Source organism: Ranitomeya imitator, chromosome 3 (genome assembly GCF_032444005.1).
Source record: "Ranitomeya imitator isolate aRanImi1 chromosome 3, aRanImi1.pri, whole genome shotgun sequence".
Classification (NCBI taxonomy): Eukaryota; Metazoa; Chordata; class Amphibia; order Anura; family Dendrobatidae; genus Ranitomeya; species Ranitomeya imitator.
In genome coordinates this window covers 28,900,177-28,923,705 of record NC_091284.1, presented here as the reverse complement: position 1 = coordinate 28,923,705, position 23,529 = coordinate 28,900,177, and the positions used below count along the sequence as shown (strand labels likewise).

Here is a 23,529-nt window from a genome sequence, read left to right as displayed (position 1 = left end):
CCCCTGGTGTTACATACCTGTTATGGCGTCCCCTGGTGTTACATACTTTCTATGGCGCCTCCTGGTGTTACATACTTGTTATGGCGCCCCCTGGTGTTACATACTTGTTATGGTGCCTCCTGGTGTTACATACTCGTTATGGCGCCTCCTGGTGTTACACACGTTATGGCGCCCCCTGGTGTTACATACCTGTTATGGCGTCCCCTGGTGTTACATACTTTCTATGGCGCCTCCTGGTGTTACATACTTGTTATGGCGCCTCCTGGTGTTACATACCTGTTATAGTGCCTCCTGGTGTTACATACTTTCTATGGCGCCTCCTGGTGTTACATACCTGTTATAGTGCCTCCTGGTGTTACATACTTTCTATGGCGCCTCCTGGTGTTACATACTTGTTATGGCGCCTCCTGGTGTTACATACTTGTTATGGTGCCTCCTGGTGTTACATACTCGTTATGGCGCCTCCTGGTGTTACACATGTTACGGCGCCCCCTGGTGTTACATACCTGTTATGGCGCCCCCTGGTGTTACATACTTGTTATGGCGCCCCCTGTTGTTACATACTTGTTGTGGTGCCCCCTGGTGTTACATACTTGTTATGGCGCCTCCTGGTGTTACATACTTGTTATGGTGCCTCCTGGTGTTACTTGTTATGGCTCCCCCTGGTGTTACATACTTGTTATGGTGCCTCCTGGTGTTACATACCTGTTATGGTGCCTCCTGGTGTTACTTACTTGTTATAGCGCCCCCTGGTGTTACATACCTGTTATGGCGCCTCCTGGTGTTACATACTTGTTATGGCGCCCCCTGTTGTTACATACTTGTTATGGCGCCTCCTGGTGTTACATACTTGTTATGGCGCCCCCTGGTGTTACATACTTGTTATGGCGCCCCCTGGTGTTACATACTTGTTATGGCGCCCCCTGGTGTTACATACTTGTTATAGCGCCCCCTGGTGTTACACACTCGTTATGGCGCCTTCTGATGTTACATACTTGTTATGGCACCCCCTGGTGTTATATACTTGTTATGGCGCCCCCTGGTGTTACATACTTGTTATGGCGCCTTCTGATGTTACATACTTGTTATGGCACCCCCTGGTGTTATATACTTGTTATGGCGCCCCCTGGTGTTACACACTTGTTATGGTGCCCCCTGGTGTTACACACTTGTTATGGTGCCCCCTGGTGTTACATACTTGTTATGGCCTCCTGGTGTTACATACTTGTTATAGTGCCTCCTGGTGTTACATACTTGTTATGGCGCCCCTGGTGTTACATACCTGTTATGGCGCCTCCTGGTGTTACATACTTGTTATGGCGCCCCCTGTTGTTACATACTTGTTATGGCGCCCCCTGGTGTTACATACTTGTTATGGCGCCTCCTGGTGTTACATACTTGTTATGGCTCCCCCTGGTGTTACATACCTGTTTTGATGCCTCCTGGTGTTAGATACTTGTTATGGTGCCTCCTGGTGTTAGATATTTGTTATGGCGCCTCCTGGTGTTACATACTTGTTATTGTGCCTCCTGGTGTTACATACTTGTTATAGCGCCCCCTGGTGTTACACACTTGTTATGGCGCCACCTGGTGTTACATACTTGTTATGGCGCCCCCTGGTGTTACATACTTGTTATGGCGCCTCCTGGTGTTACATACTTGTTATGGCGCCACCTGGTGTTACATACTTGTTATGGCGCCCCCTGGTGTTACATACTTGTTATGGTGCCTCCTGGTGTTACATACTTGTTATGGCGCCTCCTGGTGTTACATACTTGTTATGGTGCCCCCTGGTGTTACATACTTGTTATGGCGCCCCCTGGTGTTACATACCTGTTATGGTGCCTCCTGGTGTTACATACCTGTTATGGCGCCCCCTGGTGTTACATACCTGTTATGGTGCCTCCTGGTGTTACATACTTGTTATGCTGCCTCCTGGTGTTACATACTTGTTATGGCGCCCCCTGATGTTACATACCTGTTATGGCGCCCCCTGGTGTTACATACCTGTTATGGCGCCCCCTGGTGTTACATACCTGTCATGGTGCCTCCTGGTGTTACATACTTGTTATGGTGCCTCCTGGTGTTACATACTTGTTATGGTGCCCCCTGGTGTTACATACCTGTTATGGCGCCCCCTGGTGTTACATACCTGTTATGGTGCCTCCTGGTGTTACATACTTGTTATGGCGCCCCTGGTGTTACATACTTGTTATGGCGCCCCCTGGTGTTACATACTTGTTATGGCGCCCCCTGGTGTTACATACTTGTTATGGTGCCTCCTGGTGTTACATACTTGTTATAGCGCCCCCTGGTGTTTCATACTTGTTATGGCGCCCCCTGGTGTTACTTGTTATGGCGCCCCCTGGTGTTACATACTTGTTATGGCGCCTCCTGGTGTTACATACTTGTTATGGTGCCTCCTGGTGTTACATACTTGTTATGGCGCCCCCTGGTGTTACATACTTGTTATGGCGCCTCCTGGTGTTACATACTTGTTATGGTGCCTCCTGGTGTTACTTGTTATGGCGCCCCCTGGTGTTACATACTTGTTATGGCGCCTCCTGGTGTTACATACTTGTTATGGTGCCTCCTGGTGTTACATACTTGTTATAGCGCCCCCTGGTGTTTCATACTTGTTATGGCGCCCCCTGGTGTTACATACTTGTTATGGCTCCCCCTGGTGTTACATATTTGTTATGGCGCCCCCTGGTGTTACATACTTGTTATGGTGCCTCCTGGTGTTACATACTTGTTATGGCGCCCCCTGGTGTTACATATTTGTTATGGCGCCCCCTGGTGTTACATACCTGTTATGGTGCCTCCTGGTGTTACATACTTGTTATGGCGCCCCCTGGTGTTACATATTTGTTATGGCGCCCCCTGGTGTTACATACCTGTTATGGTGCCTCCTGGTGTTACATACTTGTTATGGCGCCCCCTGATGTTACATACCTGTTATGGCGCCCCCTGGTGTTACATACTTGTTATGGCGCCCCCTGGTGTTACATACTTGTTATGGCGCCCCCTGGTGTTACATACTTGTTGTGGCGCCCCCTGGTGTTACATACTTGTTATGGCGCCTCCTGGTGTTACCTACTTGTTATGGCGACCCCTGGTGTTACATACCTGTTATGGCGCCTCCTGGTGTTACATACTTGTTATGGCTCCCCCTGGTGTTACATACGTGTTATGGCGCCTCCTGGTGTTACATACTTGTTATGGTGCCCCCTGATGTTACATATTTGTTATGGCGCCCCCTGGTGTTACATACCTGTTATGGTGCCTCCTGGTGTTACATACTTGTTATGGCGCCCCCTGATGTTACATACCTGTTATGGCGCCCCCTGGTGTTACATACTTGTTATGGCGCCCCCTGGTGTTACATACTTGTTGTGGCGCCCCCTGGTGTTACATACTTGTTGTGGCGCCCCCTGGTGTTATATACTTGTTGTGGCGCCTCCTGGTGTTACCTACTTGTTATGGCGACCCCTGGTGTTACATACCTGTTATGGCGCCTCCTGGTGTTACATACTTGTTATGGCTCCCCCTGGTGTTACATACGTGTTATTGCGCCTCCTGGTGTTACATACTTGTTATGGCGCCTCCTGGTGTTACATACCTGTTATGGCGCCTCCTGGTGTTACATACTTGTTATGGTGTCCCCTGGTGTTACATTCTTGTTATGGCGCCCCCTGGTGTTACATACTTGTTATGGCGCCCCCTGGTGTTACATACCTGTTATGGTGCCTCCTGGTGTTACATACTTGTTATGGCGCCCCCTGATGTTACATACCTGTTATGGCGCCCCCTGGTGTTACATACTTGTTATGGCGCCCCCTGGTGTTACATACTTGTTATGGCGCCCCCTGGTGTTACATACTTGTTGTGGCGCCCCCTGGTGTTACATACTTGTTATGGCGCCTCCTGGTGTTACCTACTTGTTATGGCGACCCCTGGTGTTACATACCTGTTATGGCGCCTCCTGGTGTTACATACTTGTTATGGCTCCCCCTGGTGTTACATACGTGTTATGGCGCCTCCTGGTGTTACATACTTGTTATGGTGCCCCCTGATGTTACATATTTGTTATGGCGCCCCCTGGTGTTACATACCTGTTATGGTGCCTCCTGGTGTTACATACTTGTTATGGCGCCCCCTGATGTTACATACCTGTTATGGCGCCCCCTGGTGTTACATACTTGTTATGGCGCCCCCTGGTGTTACATACTTGTTATGGCGCCCCCTGGTGTTACATACTTGTTATGGCGCCCCCTGGTGTTACATACTTGTTGTGGCGCCCCCTGGTGTTATATACTTGTTGTGGCGCCTCCTGGTGTTACCTACTTGTTATGGCGACCCCTGGTGTTACATACCTGTTATGGCGCCTCCTGGTGTTACATACTTGTTATGGCTCCCCCTGGTGTTACATACGTGTTATTGCGCCTCCTGGTGTTACATACTTGTTATGGCGCCTCCTGGTGTTACATACCTGTTATGGCGCCTCCTGGTGTTACATACTTGTTATGGTGTCCCCTGGTGTTACATTCTTGTTATGGCGCCCCCTGGTGTTACATACCTGTTATGGCGCCTCCTGGTGTTACATACTTGTTATGGCTCCCCCTGGTGTTACATACGTGTTATTGCGCCCCCTGGTGTTACATTCTTGTTATGGCGCCCCCTGGTGTTACATACCTGTTATGGCGCCTCCTGGTGTTACATACTTGTTATGGCGCCTCCTGGTGTTACATACTTGTTATGGCGCCCCCTGGTGTTACATACTTGTTATGGCGACCCCTGGTGTTACATACTTGTTATGGCGCCCCCTGGTGTTACATACTTGTTATGGCGCCTCCTGGTGTTACCTACTTGTTATGGCAACCCCTGGTGTTACATACTTGTTATGGTGCCCCCTGGTGTTACATACTTGTTATGGCGACCCCTGGTGTTACATACCTGTTATGGCGCCCCCTGGTGTTACATACCCGTTATGGCGCCCCCTGGTGTTACATACTTGTTATGGCGCCCCCTGGTGTTACATACTTGTTATGGCGCCCCCTGGTGTTACATACTTGTTATGGCGCCCCCTGGTGTTACATACTTGTTATGGCGCCTCCTGGTGTTACATACTTGTTATGGCGCCCCCTGGTGTTACATACTTGTTATGGCGCCTCCTGGTGTTACATACTTGTTATGGCGTCCCCTGGTGTTACATACTTGTTATGGCGCCCCCTGGTGTTACATACTTGTTATGGCGCCCCCTCGTGTTACATACTTGTTATGGCGCCCCCTGGTGTTACATACTTGTTATGGCGCCCCCTGGTGTTACATACTTGTTATGGCGCCCCCTAGTGTTACATTCTTACATGGCACAGTATGATTCATTCTTGTCCTTGGATGTAGAATCTCTGGAGAGATTGTGACAATGGTCTAGACCTGAAACACGAGGACTATTACAGATATCTGCACATCCCCCATATTGGTACACTGTACAGAGACATCTCCAATGATATGGGAACGGTAACACCCAGTTGTCACTTCCAGGAGGCATCAACTCGGGTGTTTCCAGGAAGAGTAACAGAGGCGCGGTACAACACTACATTGTATGAAAATTTGTTCTTTCTCCATTTTGAAGCAAGTATTCACCAGAATAGTCGCGTCAAGAGAAGGAGAATGTGTGAATCCTAATGTTGCCCCGTCTCCAGCCTCTCCTCTCCCAGAGCTCTGGATATACAGATTATAGCTGGAAAACCATCATAAGAATCCTTTGCTTTAATTGAAATGTCATCGGAGTGTTATCTGAGACGTCTGCGCCATGGCTCTCGGTATCTTACACCTCCAGCCGCCGCTCATTGGAGGCTCCTTGTTCTATAAAGGACAGAAATAACCTAGATGTGGCCAATGTTGTAATACGCTGCGAGTGTACGGACGATCCACCGTGATGAAGGACGCACGGAAACGCATTGATGTAGCAGAGCCGAGTGTGTGGGTAATAATGCTCCTATAGTAGACAAGTCATTCTGATTGTCCCTGGTCTCCAACCATTGCAAAACTAAAACCGCCACCATGATCCCGCCAGCTGCAAGATCCTGTCTCCTACAAATCCTCGATTCGTTCCATTACTGTCTGAGGAGTGGAGTTTAGGATTTCTGGATTCCAGCTGCAGACATAGCGGTGGAGGGGTACTGCTGCCGCTGGTTGTCTGAAAGCCAGACTGAAGTTCTGAAGACAGCGAGGGGTTAATCTCTTGGTGTCATATATTGAAGAAACGCACAAATAAATCATTATTTCTGTATCTCTCAGTACTATATCAATCATGTGTCGTTACTAGAAATTCAGCACTGCTACATCTGTGCACGGAAAATTGCAAAAATAGTTATAAACCACAATGCAAAATTGATAGATCAATAGAGTAGGACTACTGCTGCAGCCAGTTGCCTTATAGCCAGACACATTTTGCAAGAAAGTGCGTTAGTTAATTTTTTGGGACACATATCGAAGACTTAGTAATGGCATATATAAATTCTGCCTTTTTCTATCCACATTACTACAACAATAATGCATTGCAAGTATACGTTTGGCACTGTATAAATCACTCTCTAAAATGGATAGATTTGTGGAGGAGGGCTACTGCTGCAGCCAGTTGCTTAACAGCCAGACTGAGTTTTATCTTTTAATGTTATTATTTTACTATATGTATATAACGCCATCATATTCCGCAGCACTTTACAGACATCATCACTGGCCCCATTGGGGCTCACAGTCTAAATTCTCTATCAGAATGTTTCTGGGGTGTGTGAGGAAACTGGACAAATATTAATGTTTTTAATTACAAATTCAGCATTTCTAAATATGTATATGGAATATTGTGAAATTCATTATAGACTACATGCTAAAAATCATCAGTTGAGGAGGGCAACTGCTGGAGCCACCTTATGGACAGACTGACTGCTTTGGCCAGTTGCCTAACGACCAGACTGACTGCTTTGGCCAGTTGCCTAATGGGCCGATTGACTGCTGCAGACAGTTGCCTCATGGCCAGACTGACTACTTTGGCCATTTGCCTAACGGACAGACTGACTGCTGTGGCCATTTGCCTAATGGACAGAGTGACCTCTTTGGCCAGTTGCCTAATGGCCAGATTGACTGCTGCAGACAGTTGCCTCATGGCCAGACTGAGTGCTATGGCCAGTTGCCTAACGGCCAGACTGACTGCTGAAGCCAGTTGCCTCACGACCAGACTGACTGCTTTGGCCAGTTGCCTAATGGCCAGATTGACTGCTGCAGACAGTTGCCTCATGGCCAGACTGACTGCTATGGCTAGTTGCCTAATGGCCAGACTGACTGATTTGGCCAGTTGCCTAATGGACAGACTTACTGCTGTGATGGCCAGTTGCCTAACGGCCAGACTGACTGCTTTGGCCAGTTGCCTAATGGCCAGACTGACTGCTGTGGCCAGTTGCCTAATGGCCAGACTGACTGCTGTGGCCAGTTGCCTAACGGCCAGACTGACTGCTGTGATCAGTTGCCTAACGGACAGACTGACTGTTGTGGCCGGTTGCCTAATAGACAGACTGACTGCTTTGGCCGGTTGCCTAACAGACATACTGACTGCTGTGGCCAGTTGCCTAACAGCCAAACTGACTGCTGTGGCCAGTTGCCCAATGGCCAGACTGACTGCTGTGGCCAGTTGCCTAATGGACAGATTGACTGCTTTGGCCAGTTGCCTAACAGACAGGCAACTGGCCACAGCAGTCAGTCTGGCTATTAGGCAACTGGCCACAGCAGTCAGTATAACGGCCAGACTGACTACTTGCCTAATGGACAGACTGCTGTGGCCAGTTGCCTAACGGCCAGACTGACTGCTGTGGCCAGTTGCCTAACGGCCAGACTGACTGCTGTGATCAGTTTCCTAACGGCCAGATTGACTGCTGTGGCCAGTTGCCTAACGGCCAGACTGACTGCTCTGATCAGTTGCCTAACGGCCAGATTGACTGCTGTGGCCAGTTGCCTAATGGTCAGACTGACTGCTGTGGCCAGTTGCCTAATGGCCAGACTGACTGCTGTGGCCAGTTGCCTAACGGCCAGATTGACTGCTGTGGCCAGTTGCCTAATGGCCAGACTGTCTCCTGTGGCCAGTTGCCTAATGGCCAGACTGACTGCTGTGGCCAGTTGCCTAACGGCCAGATTGACTGCTGTGGCCAGTTGCCTAATGGCCAGAATGACTGCTGTGGCCAGTTGCCTAACGGCCAGATTGACTGCTGTGGCCAGTTGCCTAATGGACAGACTGACTGCTTTGGCCGGTTGCCTAACAGACATACTGACTGCAGTGGCCAGTTGCCTAACGGCCAGACTGACTGCTGTGGCCAGTTGCCTAACGGCCAGACTGACTGCTGTGGCCAGTTGCCTAACGGCCAGACTGACTGCTGTGGCCGGTTGCCTAATGGCCAGACTGACTGCTGTGGCCAGTTGCCTAATGGCCAGACTGACTGCTGTGGCCAGTTGCCTAACGGCCAGATTGACTGCTGTGGCCAGTTGCCTAATGGACAGACTGACTGCTTTGGCCGGTTGCCTAACAGACATACTGACTGCAGTGGCCAGTTGCCTAACGGCCAGACTGACTGCTGTGGCCAGTTGCCTAACGGCCAGACTGACTGCTGTGGCCGGTTGCCTAACAGACATACTGACTGCTGTGGCCAGTTGCCTAACGGCCAGACTGACTGCTGTGATCACTTGCCTAATGGACAGACTGCTGTGGCCAGTTGCCTAACGGCCAGACTGACTGCTGTGGCCAGTTGCCTAACGGCCAGACTGACTGCTGTGATCAGTTGCCTAACGGCCAGATTGACTGCTGTGGCCAGTTGCCTAACGGCCAGACTGACTGCTCTGATCAGTTGCCTAACGGCCAGACTGACTGCTGTGGCCAGTTGCCTAACGGCCAGACTGACTGCTGTGGCCAGTTGCCTAACGGCCAGATTGACTGCTGTGGCCAGTTGCCTAATGGCCAGACTGACTCCTGTGGCCAGTTGCCTAATGGCCAGACTGACTCCTGTGGCCAGTTGCCTAACGGCCAGATTGACTGCTGTGGCCAGTTGCCTAATGGCCAGACTGACTGCTGTGGCCAGTTGCCTAACGGCCAGACTGACTGCTGTGGCCAGTTGCCTAATGGCCAGACTGACTGCTGTGGCCAGTTGCCTAATGGTCAGACTGACTGCTGTGGCCAGTTGCCTAATGGCCAGACTGACTGCTGTGGCCAGTTGCCTAACGGCCAGATTGACTGCTGTGGCCAGTTGCCTAATGGCCAGACTGTCTCCTGTGGCCAGTTGCCTAATGGCCAGACTGACTGCTGTGGCCAGTTGCCTAACGGCCAGATTGACTGCTGTGGCCAGTTGCCTAATGGCCAGAATGACTGCTGTGGCCAGTTGCCTAACGGCCAGATTGACTGCTGTGGCCAGTTGCCTAATGGACAGACTGACTGCTTTGGCCGGTTGCCTAACAGACATACTGACTGCAGTGGCCAGTTGCCTAACGGCCAGACTGACTGCTGTGGCCAGTTGCCTAACGGCCAGACTGACTGCTGTGGCCAGTTGCCTAACGGCCAGACTGACTGCTGTGGCCGGTTGCCTAATGGCCAGACTGACTGCTGTGGCCAGTTGCCTAATGGCCAGACTGACTGCTGTGGCCAGTTGCCTAACGGCCAGATTGACTGCTGTGGCCAGTTGCCTAATGGACAGACTGACTGCTTTGGCCGGTTGCCTAACAGACATACTGACTGCAGTGGCCAGTTGCCTTATGGCCAGACTGACTGCTGTGGCCAGTTGCCTAACGGCCAGGCTGACTGCTGTGGCCGGTTGCCTAACAGACATACTGACTGCTGTGGCCAGTTGCCTAACGGCCAGACTGACTGCTGTGATCACTTGCCTAATGGACAGACTGCTGTGGCCAGTTGCCTAACGGCCAGACTGACTGCTGTGGCCAGTTGCCTAACGGCCAGACTGACTGCTGTGATCAGTTGCCTAACGGCCAGATTGACTGCTGTGGCCAGTTGCCTAACGGCCAGACTGACTGCTCTGATCAGTTGCCTAACGGCCAGATTGACTGCTGTGGCCAGTTGCCTAATGGCCAGACTGACTCCTGTGGCCAGTTGCCTAATGGCCAGACTGACTCCTGTGGCCAGTTGCCTAACGGCCAGGATGACTGCTGTGGCCAGTTGCCTAATGGCCAGATTGACTGCTGTGGCCAGTTGCCTAATGGCCAGACTGACTGCTGTGATCAGTTTCCTAACGGCCAGACTGACTGCTGTGGCCAGTTGCCTAATGGACAGACTGACTGCTGTGGCCAGTTGCCTAATGGCCAGACTGACTGCTGTGATCAGTTGCCTAACGGCCAGACTGACTGCTGTGGCCAGTTGCCTAATGGCCAGACTGACTGCTGTGGCCAGTTGCCTAACGGCCAGACTGACTGCTGTGATCAGTTTCCTAACGGCCAGACTGACTGCTGTGGCCAGTTGCCTAATGGACAGACTGACTGCTGTTACCAGTTTCCTAACGGCCAGACTGACTGCTGTTACCAGTTTCCTAACGGCCAGACTGACTGATGCAGCCAGTTGCCTCATAGCCAAACTAAAGGTTTTTTTATTTTATTTTCTGGGACACATATAGAAGCTCCTATATATAAATAATGTATTTTTCTTCTATCCATAATACTATTTTCAATAATATCTTCAGTCACAAATCCGGCACTGCTTCTATATGGAATATTGTAAGAACAAGTTATGTTCCTAATGATCATTCTAACCTTCCTTTATTGAGCCTTCTTTCCCTTGATTTGCAGCTTATATTTTCCAGAATCTTGGAGCGCGCAGGTCGGGCTGGTGAATCAACCTCTGGAGCTTCCGACTAATTCGGCTCTGGTGGAAAAGATCATTTATCACAGCAAATACAAATCCAGCTCCATGTCCAACGACATCGCCCTCCTGAAACTGGCTGCGCCCTTCACTTTCAGTGGTAAGTGGGGTAGCTGGTGCTCCTTTGCGGAGATCTAGCCGCTTTAGGGGAACCTTATAGGCAGTCATCCCTGGGGGGGAAGTATGCAAATTAGCTCTCCTCAAAAAGGACGCCAGCTCTCTCTCCAGTGTCGGAGATCCTTAGTCATGTATCCAAGTTCTTTTATGGGTCAGACATTGACTTACAGCGCAGCTACCAATAGGTGGCAGCAAAGAGACAGTTTTCTTCCTTCTGGAGGAGAGCTAATTTGCATAATGAAGTTCCAGTATTCTTTACCAATGGTGGAGGCGGAAGATGTGGGACGGCATGGAATGGTTGGATAGATGGCACAGAAGGCAAAAAACAGTAAATGTATAGGAGTCAGTACCCCCAGCTTTAGGGGCCACGCATTTAACCCCATTAAACCCTGTGTACTTTTCCCAATGTTCCCCAAAAAATGTATTAAACCAATAAAATATAAAAAAATATATAACATGTATTACTGTAATCGTCCTGACCTCACACTGCCAGGTCATTTTTACTGCGCAATGAAAACCGTAAAAAAAAAAAAAAACAATGGTGAAAAATTGGGTTAAAGTGCAGCTATCAGTAGAAAAGATTGTTTCTACCTTTTTCTTGTTCAGGAGGATTTGCCATATCAATGAATGACGCAAAACCATCGAGTAACAAAAAAAAAACAACAACAAGCAATTAAAAGAAACCAAAGCATAAAACTGTGCAATGCTTCATTTCTCCTGCGGGGGCGCTGTTGGCAAATTGAACACCTGGTGCCAGGTTGTTTAGATTTAGATTATCATGTTGAGTTTTCTGAAAAAAACAAAAAAAAACAAAAACAAATCACATTAAGAGGTAAAATACTGCAAATAATATAATAATAAATAATAACAACAACAATACAAAAGATAGTTATAATGAAAAAATAAAAACGATAATAATAATATTAATAGCAAAATATTGTTATTAATAGTAATAATAAACATAATAATAATTGTAATAATAGCAATAATAAAAATAGAATGATTATTATTAATAATAAATAATAATAATACAAAGAATAGTAAAAAATACAAATAATAAAAATATTATTAATAATAATATAATATTATTAAAAGTAAAAATAAACATACTAATAACAATTGTAATAATAAAAATTATAATAGTAATACAAACAGCAATTAATAATACAAAGGATAACAGTAATAGCAGTAATAAAAAGAAAAAAAATATTGATAATAATAAAATATTAACAGTAATAAGTATAATAACAATTGTAAAAGTAGTAATCAAAATAGTAATAATAATATCAACCTCAATTACAATAATAATAAACAGAATAATAATAATACAATAATAGTAATAGTAAGAATAATTGAAATATTATTGATAACAATATCAATAATATTAATAATGACAATAAAAGTATCAACAAAATATGTAATACAAATAATAATTGTAATAATAAAATAATAAATATTATTAAAATAAAACAAATGATTGTAATAACAAAAATATAAAATAATAATAATATTATTATTATTAATAGTAATAATACAAATATCAATAAAATTAATAATAGCAATAATAATATCAATAGTAAAATAAAAATAAAAATAATACTGATAGTACAAATATCAATAAAATTAAGAAAAATATAAAAATATTCATAATATTAAAATCAATAATAACCCTAATATTATTATTAATAAAATAATTAATAATAATAATAATAACAATTGTATGCTATATTATGTAATTGATCTCAGTATATAGGTTTGTCCTTAGTTTAAGATATCTTAAAATAAAGGACACAAACCTTCCCTTAGGAGGGGTGACAGCTGCATCTCTTAAAGGGGTTGTACAGAATTTAAAAAAAAAAAAAGGCTGCTTCCTACCAAAGCACAGCGCCACACCTTTCTGCAGGCCGTGTGCGGTATTACACATCTATCCAATTCGCTGTAAAAAGTATTTTTTCTGCTACTTTTTACCATTTAGTCTTCAGTTATTCTATGGATATATTAACAAAAATGTATTATGGTCAGAGCTCGTTCACATGCTGCATTTTTTTCTGCACTTTATTTTATAGTAGCAGCAAAGCGAAAGAGATTTCTGAAATCTCCTGCACACTCTGTTTCTTTTTCCTGTACTAATTTGAATCAATGCGGGGTTTTTTTTGCGTTTTTCACCCATTAAAAAAAAAAAATGCACATATATATATATATATATATATATATATATATATATATATATATATATATATACTGATAATGGTTCATAAATAATAATACAATTACATTGTAAATCTTAATATGGCAGAGACAGATCGCGGTAATCCCAGGCGATAACCACATAGTGCACATAAATGACACCGCACACTGAGGACTCGTTGTCATTCTGTGACACATCGCCACCTAGTGGCTTGCAGGTATAATTACAGCCTCTCACATCCTTTATATTTCTCTTATCAGGCTTTATACAACCAATATGTCTCCCACATTATGGAGAGGATTTTCCCGAGGGTAAAATCTGCTGGATATCGGGATGGGGAGCCACGGAGGAAGGAGGTACGATGTGTGATAAAACATACATTAACGGGGCTGTAAATAATAAGAAAAAAAACATGATAATTTTTTCAAAACCCGCGCCACAGGAGTCCACAGGGTGTGTGCGGTATTGCAGTTTTGCCTCATTGATTTGATTTTGATCGTTAAGCTGCAATTCCAGACACAACCTATAGACAGGTATGGCGCTGTTTCAAGAAGAATGAAATGAATCAGAATTACCAGGGCGACCCGTGAGCGGTATTATTGCCAAAGAACAAGAAACTGAATCGGGAGCTTTTGTAGGATGGAAAATGGCAGGAATAAAGCTGGGAAACTGAGGCTAAAAAGATTTCAGGGCAGCAAACTTTGCTAACACTGGAGGAGTCTACGACGACTACATCCAGTGATTATTTAGTGTCACAGTGTGGCGGTATTATTGGGGCTTGTTTGGTAGCATCACTGCTAATATTGTTCTTCGTCACGCGTTTTTTTCACTAACGCTATAGTAAAATCCTAGGGTCGCTATATGGAGGTATTGGTATAATATCATGGTGTGGCGGTATTATTTTTTCTTGTATAGTGGTATCATTATTAATATTGGTCTTTATGAAGTAACTGTATGTTATATTACTGAGTCATTCATGGTAATGGCACAGGGTGTAGCTGCATTATTTACCATTTGTATTGTTAGATCATCGTTAATATTGGTGGTTTTATTGTGTATTATTCGATAATTATACGGATACACTATGAAGTGGTACTGGTCATGGCGGTATTATTTGAGTTTTGGCATGTGATATTATTGGTAATATTGTGCAGGAAGAAACAGCGGTAAGACCTGTCACACCACCACAGTTCACAAAGTAACGGCATCAATTAGCATAAGCCAGGATTTATTGTAATAAAGAATTGTCGCAGACAATGGTGTGACTGTAGAATCAAAATTGAACGACAAGTGGGAATATATCAAGAGGGAAAAGGTAGTTAGGGTTCACATCCCATCAATTAATACACATTCCCAGCTACAGAAAAGCTGCCACTCTGTATGTATGGGATAATATTAGTCTTCTATTAATCCGGAGTTATACATACGTGGTCAAAATTGTTTGTCCCCCTCGTTTAATGACAGAAAAACCCACAATGGTCACAGAAATAACTTCAATGTGACAAAAGTAATAATAAATAAAAGATCAATGAAAATGAACAAATGAAAGTCAAACATTGCTTTTCCACCATGCTTCCACAGAATTTAAAAAAAATGAAACTCCTGAAATCGGCCTGGACAGAAATGATGGTTCCCCTGAAAATACTGTGACAAAAGGGACATGTTACATCGCGGTGTGTCCACTAACGAGCATCACAGGGGTCTACAATCCTGGAATCAGTGCGTGGCCGGTATATAGGGCTACAGATACTGTGCTGTGTGGTGACATGGTGGGTATCACAACATGGACCAGAGGAAGCGAAGGAAAGAGTCGTCTCAGGAGATTAGAGAGAACATTGTAGAGAAACATGTTACAGGTAAATGTTATACGACCATCTCCAAGCAGCTCGATGTTCCTCTGACTACAGCTGCACATATTATTCAGAGATGTAAGATCCCTGGGACTGTAGCCGACCTCCCTGGACGTGGCCGCAGGAGGAACATTGATGACAAATCAAAGAGACGGATAATACGAATGGTAACAAAAGAAAAACTTCTAAACTGATTAACGGGGAACTTCAAGCTCCAGGAACATTAGTGTCAGATCGCCCCATCCATCATGAGCCAAACTGGACTTCATGGGAGACGACCAAGGAGGACACCATTGTTGAAAATAAATCATAAAAAAAGCCAGACTGGAATTTGCCAAACTACATGTTGACAAGCCACAAAGCTTCTGGGAGAATGTCCTATGGACAGATGAGGGAAAAAAGGAACTTTTTGGCAAGGCACATCAGCTCTATGTTGACAGACGGAAAAATGAAGCATATCAAGAAAAGAACACTGTCCCTACTGTGAAACATGGAGGAGGCTCTGTTATGTTCTGGGGCTGCTTTGCTGCATCTGGCACAGGGTGTCTAGAATCTGTGCAGGGTACAATGAAATCTCAAGACAATCAAGAGATTCTAGAGAGAAATGTGCTGCCCAGTGTCAGAAAGCTTGGTCTCAGTCACAGGTCATGGGTCTTGCAACAGGATAATGACCCAAAACACACAGCTGAAAACACCCAACAATGGCTAAGAGGAAAGCATTGGACTATTCTGAAGTGTCCTTCTATTGGCCCTGACCTAAATCCTATTGAGCATCTTTGGAAAGAGCTGAAACAAAAGGCAACCTTCACACACGAGACAACTGGAGCAGTTTGATCTTGAGACCAAAATACCTGTTGGGAGGAGCAGAAATCTCATTGACAGTTACAGGAATCGTCTGATTGCAGTGATTGCCCCAAAAGGTTGTGCAACACAATATTAAGTTAAGGAACCATCATTTCTGTCCAGGGCTATTTCATGAGTTTTATCTTTTTTTAATTCTGTGGGAGAATGGTTGAAAAGCAATGTCTGACTTTTATTTGTTCATTTTCATAGATTTTTTATTGATTATTACTTTTGTCAGATTCAAGTTATTTCTGTGACCATTGTGGGTTTTTCTGTCATTAAACGAGGGGGACCAACAATTTTGACCACGTATGTACTCCAGAGCTGCACTCACTATTCTGCTGGTGCAGTCACTGTGTACATACATGAGTTACATCCTGTATTATACCCCAGAGCTGCACTCACTATTCTGCTGGTGCAGTCACTGTGTACATACATTACATTACATTACTGATCCTCAGTTACCTCCTGTATTATACCCCAGAGCTGCACTCACTATTCTGCTGGTGCAGTCACTGTGTACATACATTACATAACTGATCCTGAGTTACATCCTGTATTATACCCCAGAGCTGCACTCACTATTCTGCTGGTGCAGTCACTGTGTACATACATTACATTACTGATCCTCAGTTACCTCCTGTATTATACCCCAGAGCTGCACTCACTATTCTGCTGGTGCATTCACTGTGTACATACATTACATTACTGATCCTGAGTTACATCCTGTATTATACTCCAGAGCTGCACTCACTATTCTGCTGGTGCAGTCACTGTGTACATACATTACATTACTGATCCTGAGTTACATCCTGTTTTATACTCCAGAGCTGCACTCACTATTCTGCTGGTGCAGTCACTGTGTACATACATTACATTACTGATCCTGAGTTACATCCTGTTTTATACTCCAGAGCTGCACTCACTATTCTGCTGGTGCAGTCATATGTCCCTATATTTAGTGTTGTCACATGTCTCATATACAGTGAATTAACATGTTCCCTATGTACAGTACAGTCACAGTTAATGTTCCTTTTAGTCTTATTCATATTACAGGCAGCATGCACATCATAACGTTATGTTCCCCAGTGTTCACTTAGTTGTTTGCAGTCAATATTTATCTTTATCTATTACTGAATTTATCTTGTTGTTTTTTGATTTCCTACTATTACCAAAGTGTCCAAGCAAAGATGCAGTGTAAACCAAAGGGGAAGTATCTAGTAGCGGCATGAGCCTCTGATAGGAAGTATATCTCCTATATACAGTACAGTACACCCATACAGTTATGCTCAAGTTTACATACCCCGGCAGAATTTTTGCTTTCTTGGCCTTTTTTCAGAGAATATGAGTGATAACACCAAAACTTTTTCTCCACTCATGGTTAGTGGTTGGGTGAAGCCATTTGTTGTCAAACTACTGTGTTTTCTCTTTTTAATCATAATGACAACCCAAAACATCTAAATGACCCTGATCAAAGAATTGTGAACGGATCTACGGGAAAAGGTAGTTGAACTGTATAAAACAGGAAAGGGATGCAAAAAGATATCCAAGGAATTGATAATGCCAGTCAGCAGCATTCAAACTGTGATTAACAAATGGAAAATCAGGGGCTCTGTAAAAACAAAACCACGGTCAGGTAGACCGGCAAAAATGTCGTCCACAACTGCCAGGAAAATTGTTCGGGAGGCAAAGTAAAACCCACAAATAACATCAGCTGAAATACTGGACCGTTTCAAGATGCACAATAAGGAGGCACTTGAAGAAAAGTGGGCTGCATGGTCGAGTCACCAGAAGAAAGTCATTACTGCGCAAATGACACAAAGTATCTCACCTACAATACGCAAAACAGCACAGAAACAAGGCTCAAAACTTCTGGAACAAGCTAATTTGTGTTATGATCAGGTGACCTTGGAGCAGCATGAAAACTTTCACTGGAGTAGGTGGTAACTATACTGACCGCAAACCCTGATCTTATCACCACAACTAGAAGTAGCCGTGGGGTGTGCCTAACAAATCCTAGACACCTCGACACAGCCGGAGGACTAAATACCCCTATAGATGGAAATAGGAATTCTACTTTGCCTCAGAGCAGAACCCCAAAGGATAGGCAGCCCCCCACAAATATTGGCTGTGAGTAGTAGAGGAAAAGACACACGCAGGCAGGAAACAGGATTTAGCAAATGAGGCACACACTAGCTAAATAGGAAACGATAGGACAGGATACTAAACGGTCAGTATTAAAAATCCTTCCGAAAATATCCACAGCAGAAAATACAAAAACTCCACCATCTAACTAAAGATGTGGAGCGTATATCTGCAACTCCAGAGAATCCAACAAGACTGAGAAAACACTGACACAGTCTAAGCTGGACAAGAGAAAACAAATGAATAGCACAGAATATAAGCACACCGCATGTGTGCCACAGAAACAAAAACAAGACACTTATCTTTGCTGAATTGACAGCTCAGCAGGAGAAGCCAGAAAGTGATCCAACACTTCAGAAGAAACATTGACAACTGGAAAGGACTAATGAATCCTGCACACCTAAATATCCCAGTCAGAACTGCAATCAGCAGATACACCTGGCCAGGACTGCGACTCAGAGACAACTGCATTCCCACCTACAACCACTGGAGAGAACCCAAGAGCAGAATTCACAACAAATTTGGAGTGATGAGACCAAAATTGAACTTTTTGGTCACAACCATAAACGTTACGTTTGGAGAGAGGTCAACAAGGCCTATGATGAGAGGAACACCATTCCTACTGTAAAGCATGGAGGTAGATCGCTGATGTTTTGGGGATGTGCTAGAAAGGCACAGGGAACTTGGTTAAAGTTGAAGGAGATATGAATGTAGCACGTTATCAGCAAATACTGGAGGCAAATTTTCACTCATCAGCCCGGAAGCTGCGCATGGAACGTACTTGGACGTTCCAACATGACAATGATCCAAAACACAAGGCCAAGTCGACCTGTCATTGGTTACAGCAGAACAAAGTGAAGGTTCTGGAGTGGCCATCTCAGTCTCCTGACCTCAATATCATTGAGCCACTCTGGGGAGATCTCAAGCGCGCAGTTCATGCTAAAGAGCCCAGGAATTTACAGGAACTGGAGGCTTTTTGCCAAGAATAGTGGGCAGCTTTACCATCTGACAAAATAAAGAACCTCATCCACAACTACCACGAGTGGCGCCTCCTCTCAGACCCCGCTCTGGGCTCATCACTCTCACGTCAGTTTCTGAAAAGTGTTCCTTTACATTTCTGGGTTATTTTTTTCTTAAAGAGGATACACACAAATAAAAAATAATTCTAGAACAGTCATTCAGAATGAGCTTTTGTGATAAGTTTAATAGTTCATCGCATCATCTTGTGTAAATGGCCGGCTCAGCGCTGGGAATCGGTGTTGTTATTTTTCTGCTGTTTTTCAGAGTTTTTTTTTTCTATTTTTTATGTTAATGGTTGACCTGCGCAGCAATTTTGTTTTTGAGTGAAAGATATTTAAATGAGGGATTAGGAAGCCGCTTATTCTTCTCCTTAAAGCCTGCTGCCGAATTCATTGCATCACGCACGGTCGCCATGGAAACGGCTGTGTTATTACCGATTCAGCGCAGCAATGGGATCGCAGCAGGTGGCGAGAAGGTTTCACTGCTCAAGACAAAAAGCAAGAAAAAAAGAAGAAAATAACATGTGAGGCACAAAAGTGCGGCTCGTTCCATCTCCCTCCCTGATGAAGAATTCACAAAAATGAGGAGATTCATGAAATCTAAGGAAAAAGAGTAGATATAGAAAATTCTGTCTACTTTTATCCTCAGATCCCCCATAACAGTGCGTCATCCACAGATCCCCCATAAAAGTGCATCATCCATAGTTCCCCCATAACAGTGCGTCATCCACAGATCCCTAATAACAGTGCGTCATCCACAGATCCCCCATAGCAGTGCGTCATCCACAGATCCCCCATAACAGTGCATCATCCACAGATCCCCCATAACAGTGCATCATCCATAGTTCCCCCATAACAGTGCGTCATCCACAGATCCCCCATAACAGTGCGTCATCCACAGATCCCATAACAGTGCATCATCCATAGTTCCCCCATAACAGTGCAACATCCACAGATCCCCCATAACAGTGCATCATCCATAGTTCCCCCATAACAGTGCATCATCCACAGATTCCCATAACAGTGCATCATCCACAGATTCCCATAATAGTGCGTCAACCACAGATTCCCATAACAGTGCATCATCCACAGATCCCCATAACAGTGCGTCATCCACAGATCCCCATAACAGTGCATCATCCGCAGATCCTCCATAACAGCGCATCATCCACAGATCCCCCATAACAGTGCGACATCCACAGATCCCCCCATAACAGTGCATCATCTGCAGATCTCCATAACAGTGCGTCATCCACAGATCCCCATAACAGTGCATCATCCGCAGATCCTCCATAACAGTGCGTCATCCACAGATCCCCATAACAGTGCATCATCCGCAGATCCTCCATAACAGCGCATCATCCACAGATCCCCATAACAGCGCATCATCCACAGATCCCCATAACAGTGCGTCATCCACAGATCCCCATAACAGTGCGTCATCCACAGATCCCCATAACAGTGCGTCATCCACAGATCCCCATAACAGTGCATCATCCACAGATCCCCATAACAGTGCGTCATCCACAGATCCCCATAACAGTGCATCATCCACAGACCCCCATAACAGTGCGTCATCCACAGATTCCCATAACAGTGTGTCATCCACAGATCCCCATAACAGTGCATCATCCACAGATCCCCATAACAGTGCATCATCCACAGATCCCCCATAACAGTGCATCATCCACAGATCCCCATAAAAGTGCATCATCCACAGATCCCCATAAAAGTGCATCATCCACAGATCCCCCATAACTGTGCGTCCTCCACATATCCCCCATAACAGTGCGTCATCCACAGATCCCCCATAACAGTGCGTCATCCACAGATCCCCCATAACAGTGCATCATCCATAGATCCCCCATAACAGTGCATAATTCACAGATCCCCCATAACAGTGCGTCATCCACAGATTCCCCATAACAGTGCATCATCCATAGATCCCCCATAACAGTGCATAATTCACAGATCCCCATAAAAGTGCATCATCCACAGATCCCCCATAACTGTGCGTCCTCCACATATCCCCCATAACAGTGCGTCCTACACAGATCCCCCATAACAGTGCATCATCCATAGATCCCCCATAACAGTGCATAATTCACAGATCCCCCATAACAGTGCGTCATCCACAGATCCCCCATAACAGTGCGTCATCCACAGATCCCCCATAACAGTGCGTCATCCACAGATCCCCCATAACAGTGCGTCATCCACAGATCCCCCATAACAGTGCGTCATCCACAGATCCCCATAACAGTGCATCATCCACAGATCCCCCATAACTGTGCGTCCTCCACAGATCCCCCATAACAGTGCGTCATCCACAGATCTCCATAACAGTGCGTCCTCCACAGATCCCCCATAACAGTGCGTCCTCCACAGATCCCCCATAACAGTGCATCATCCATAGATCCCCCATAACAGTGCATAATTCACAGATCCCCCATAACAGTGCGTCATCCACAGATCCCCCATAACAGTGCGTCATTTTATCCATGATCTTTTCTCTTTGCATTATTTTACAGGGGACACATCGCAGACAATGGACTATGCTGGGGTTCCTCTCATATCAAATAGAGTCTGTAATACAAAATATATTTATGGTGGAGTCATAAAGCCATCCATGCTCTGCGCCGGCTTCCTGGAAGGTGGAGTAGATACCTGTCAGGTACAGCAGCAGCCTTTATTAATTAGATATAAAAGACTTGTAAAACGCAGATAAAATCAATAACCAGATCCTCCCTGCTTATCAGAATCGCATCATCCACCGTGCGTGGGACATTGTCATCAATTAGTCACAGAGCTTTTATTTCACAACTGGAATCATGAGCTCTCATACCTATAGTATTAGTATTCTCTAAAATGTACAAGTATGAAACTATGATATTACTGCCCTTAGGTGAAAACTATAACTACCGTAATACTGCCCTCTATGTGCAAGAATGTAACTACTATAATACTGCTCCTATGTACAAGAATATAGCTACTATAATACTGCCCCCTATGTTCAAGAATATAACTATAATACTGCTCCTATGTACAAGAATATAACTACTATAATACTGCCCCTATGTACAAGAATATAACTACTATAATACTGCCCCCTATGTTCAAGAATATAACTATAATACTGCTCCTATGTACAAGAATATAACTACTATAATAATGCTCCTATGTACAAGAATATAACTACTATAATACTGCCCCTATGTACAAGAATATAACTACTATAATACTGCCCCCTATGTTCAAGAATATAACTATAATACTGCTCCTATGTACAAGAATATAACTACTATAATACTGCTCCTATGTACAAGAATATAACTACTATAATACTGCTCCTATGTACAAGAATATACTGTAACTACTATAATACTGCCCCTATGTACAAGAATATAACTACTATAATACTGCCCCTATGTACAAGAATATAACTACTATAATACTGCCCCTCTGTGCAAGAATATAACTACTATAATACTGCCCCTATGTACAAGAATATAACTACTATAATACTGCCCCTATTTACAAGAATATAACTACTATAATACTGTCCTATGTACAAGAATATAACTACTATAATACTGCTCCTATGTGCAAGAATATAACTACTATAATACTGCCCCTATGTGCAAGAATATAACTACTATAATACTGCCCCTATGTACAAGAATATAACTACTATAATACTGCCCCTTATGTTCAAGAATATAACTACTATAATACTGCTCCTATGTACAAGAATATAACTACTATAATACTGCACCATGTACAAGAATATAACTACTATAATACTGCTCCTCCTATGTACAAGAATATAACTACTATAATACTGCCCCCTATGTACAAGAATATAACTACTATAATACTGCACCATGTACAAGAATATACAGTAACTACTATAATACTGCCCCTATGTACAAGAATATAACTACTATAATACTGCCCCTATGTACAAGAATATAACTACTATAATACTGCCCCCTATGTTCAAGAATATAACTATAATACTGCTCCTATGTACAAGAATATAACTACTATAATACTGCCCCTATGTACAAGAATATAACTACTATAATACTGCCCCTATGTGCAAGAATATAACTACTATAATACTGCCCCTATGTGCAAGAATATAACTACTATAATACTGCCCCTATGTACAAGAATATAACTACTATAATACCGCCCCTTATTTTCAAGAATATAACTACTATAATACTGCTCCTATGTACAAGAATATAACTACTATAATACTGCCCCTATGTACAAGAATATAACTACTATAATACTGCCCCTATGTACAAAAATATAACTACTATAATACTGCCCCTATGTACAAGAATATAACTACTATAATACTGCCCCTATTTACAAGAATATAACTACTATAATACTGTCCTATGTACAAGAATATAACTACTATAATACTGCTCCTATGTACAAGAATAT

The 23,529-nt window shown here is 44.2% G+C and overlaps 1 protein-coding gene across 1 annotated transcript in view; it reads left to right on the top strand.

The window, feature by feature from the left end:
* Positions 1 to 23,529, top strand: part of TMPRSS3 (transmembrane serine protease 3) — a 94,178-nt gene that overhangs the window by 50,522 nt on the left and 20,127 nt on the right. Inside the window, exons 9-11 of the mRNA XM_069759715.1 lie at positions 10,834 to 11,006; positions 13,472 to 13,567; positions 21,600 to 21,742. Of these exons, the coding sequence (XP_069615816.1) occupies positions 10,834 to 11,006; positions 13,472 to 13,567; positions 21,600 to 21,742 (412 nt within the window). The remainder of the gene's footprint in view (positions 1 to 10,833; positions 11,007 to 13,471; positions 13,568 to 21,599; positions 21,743 to 23,529) is intronic.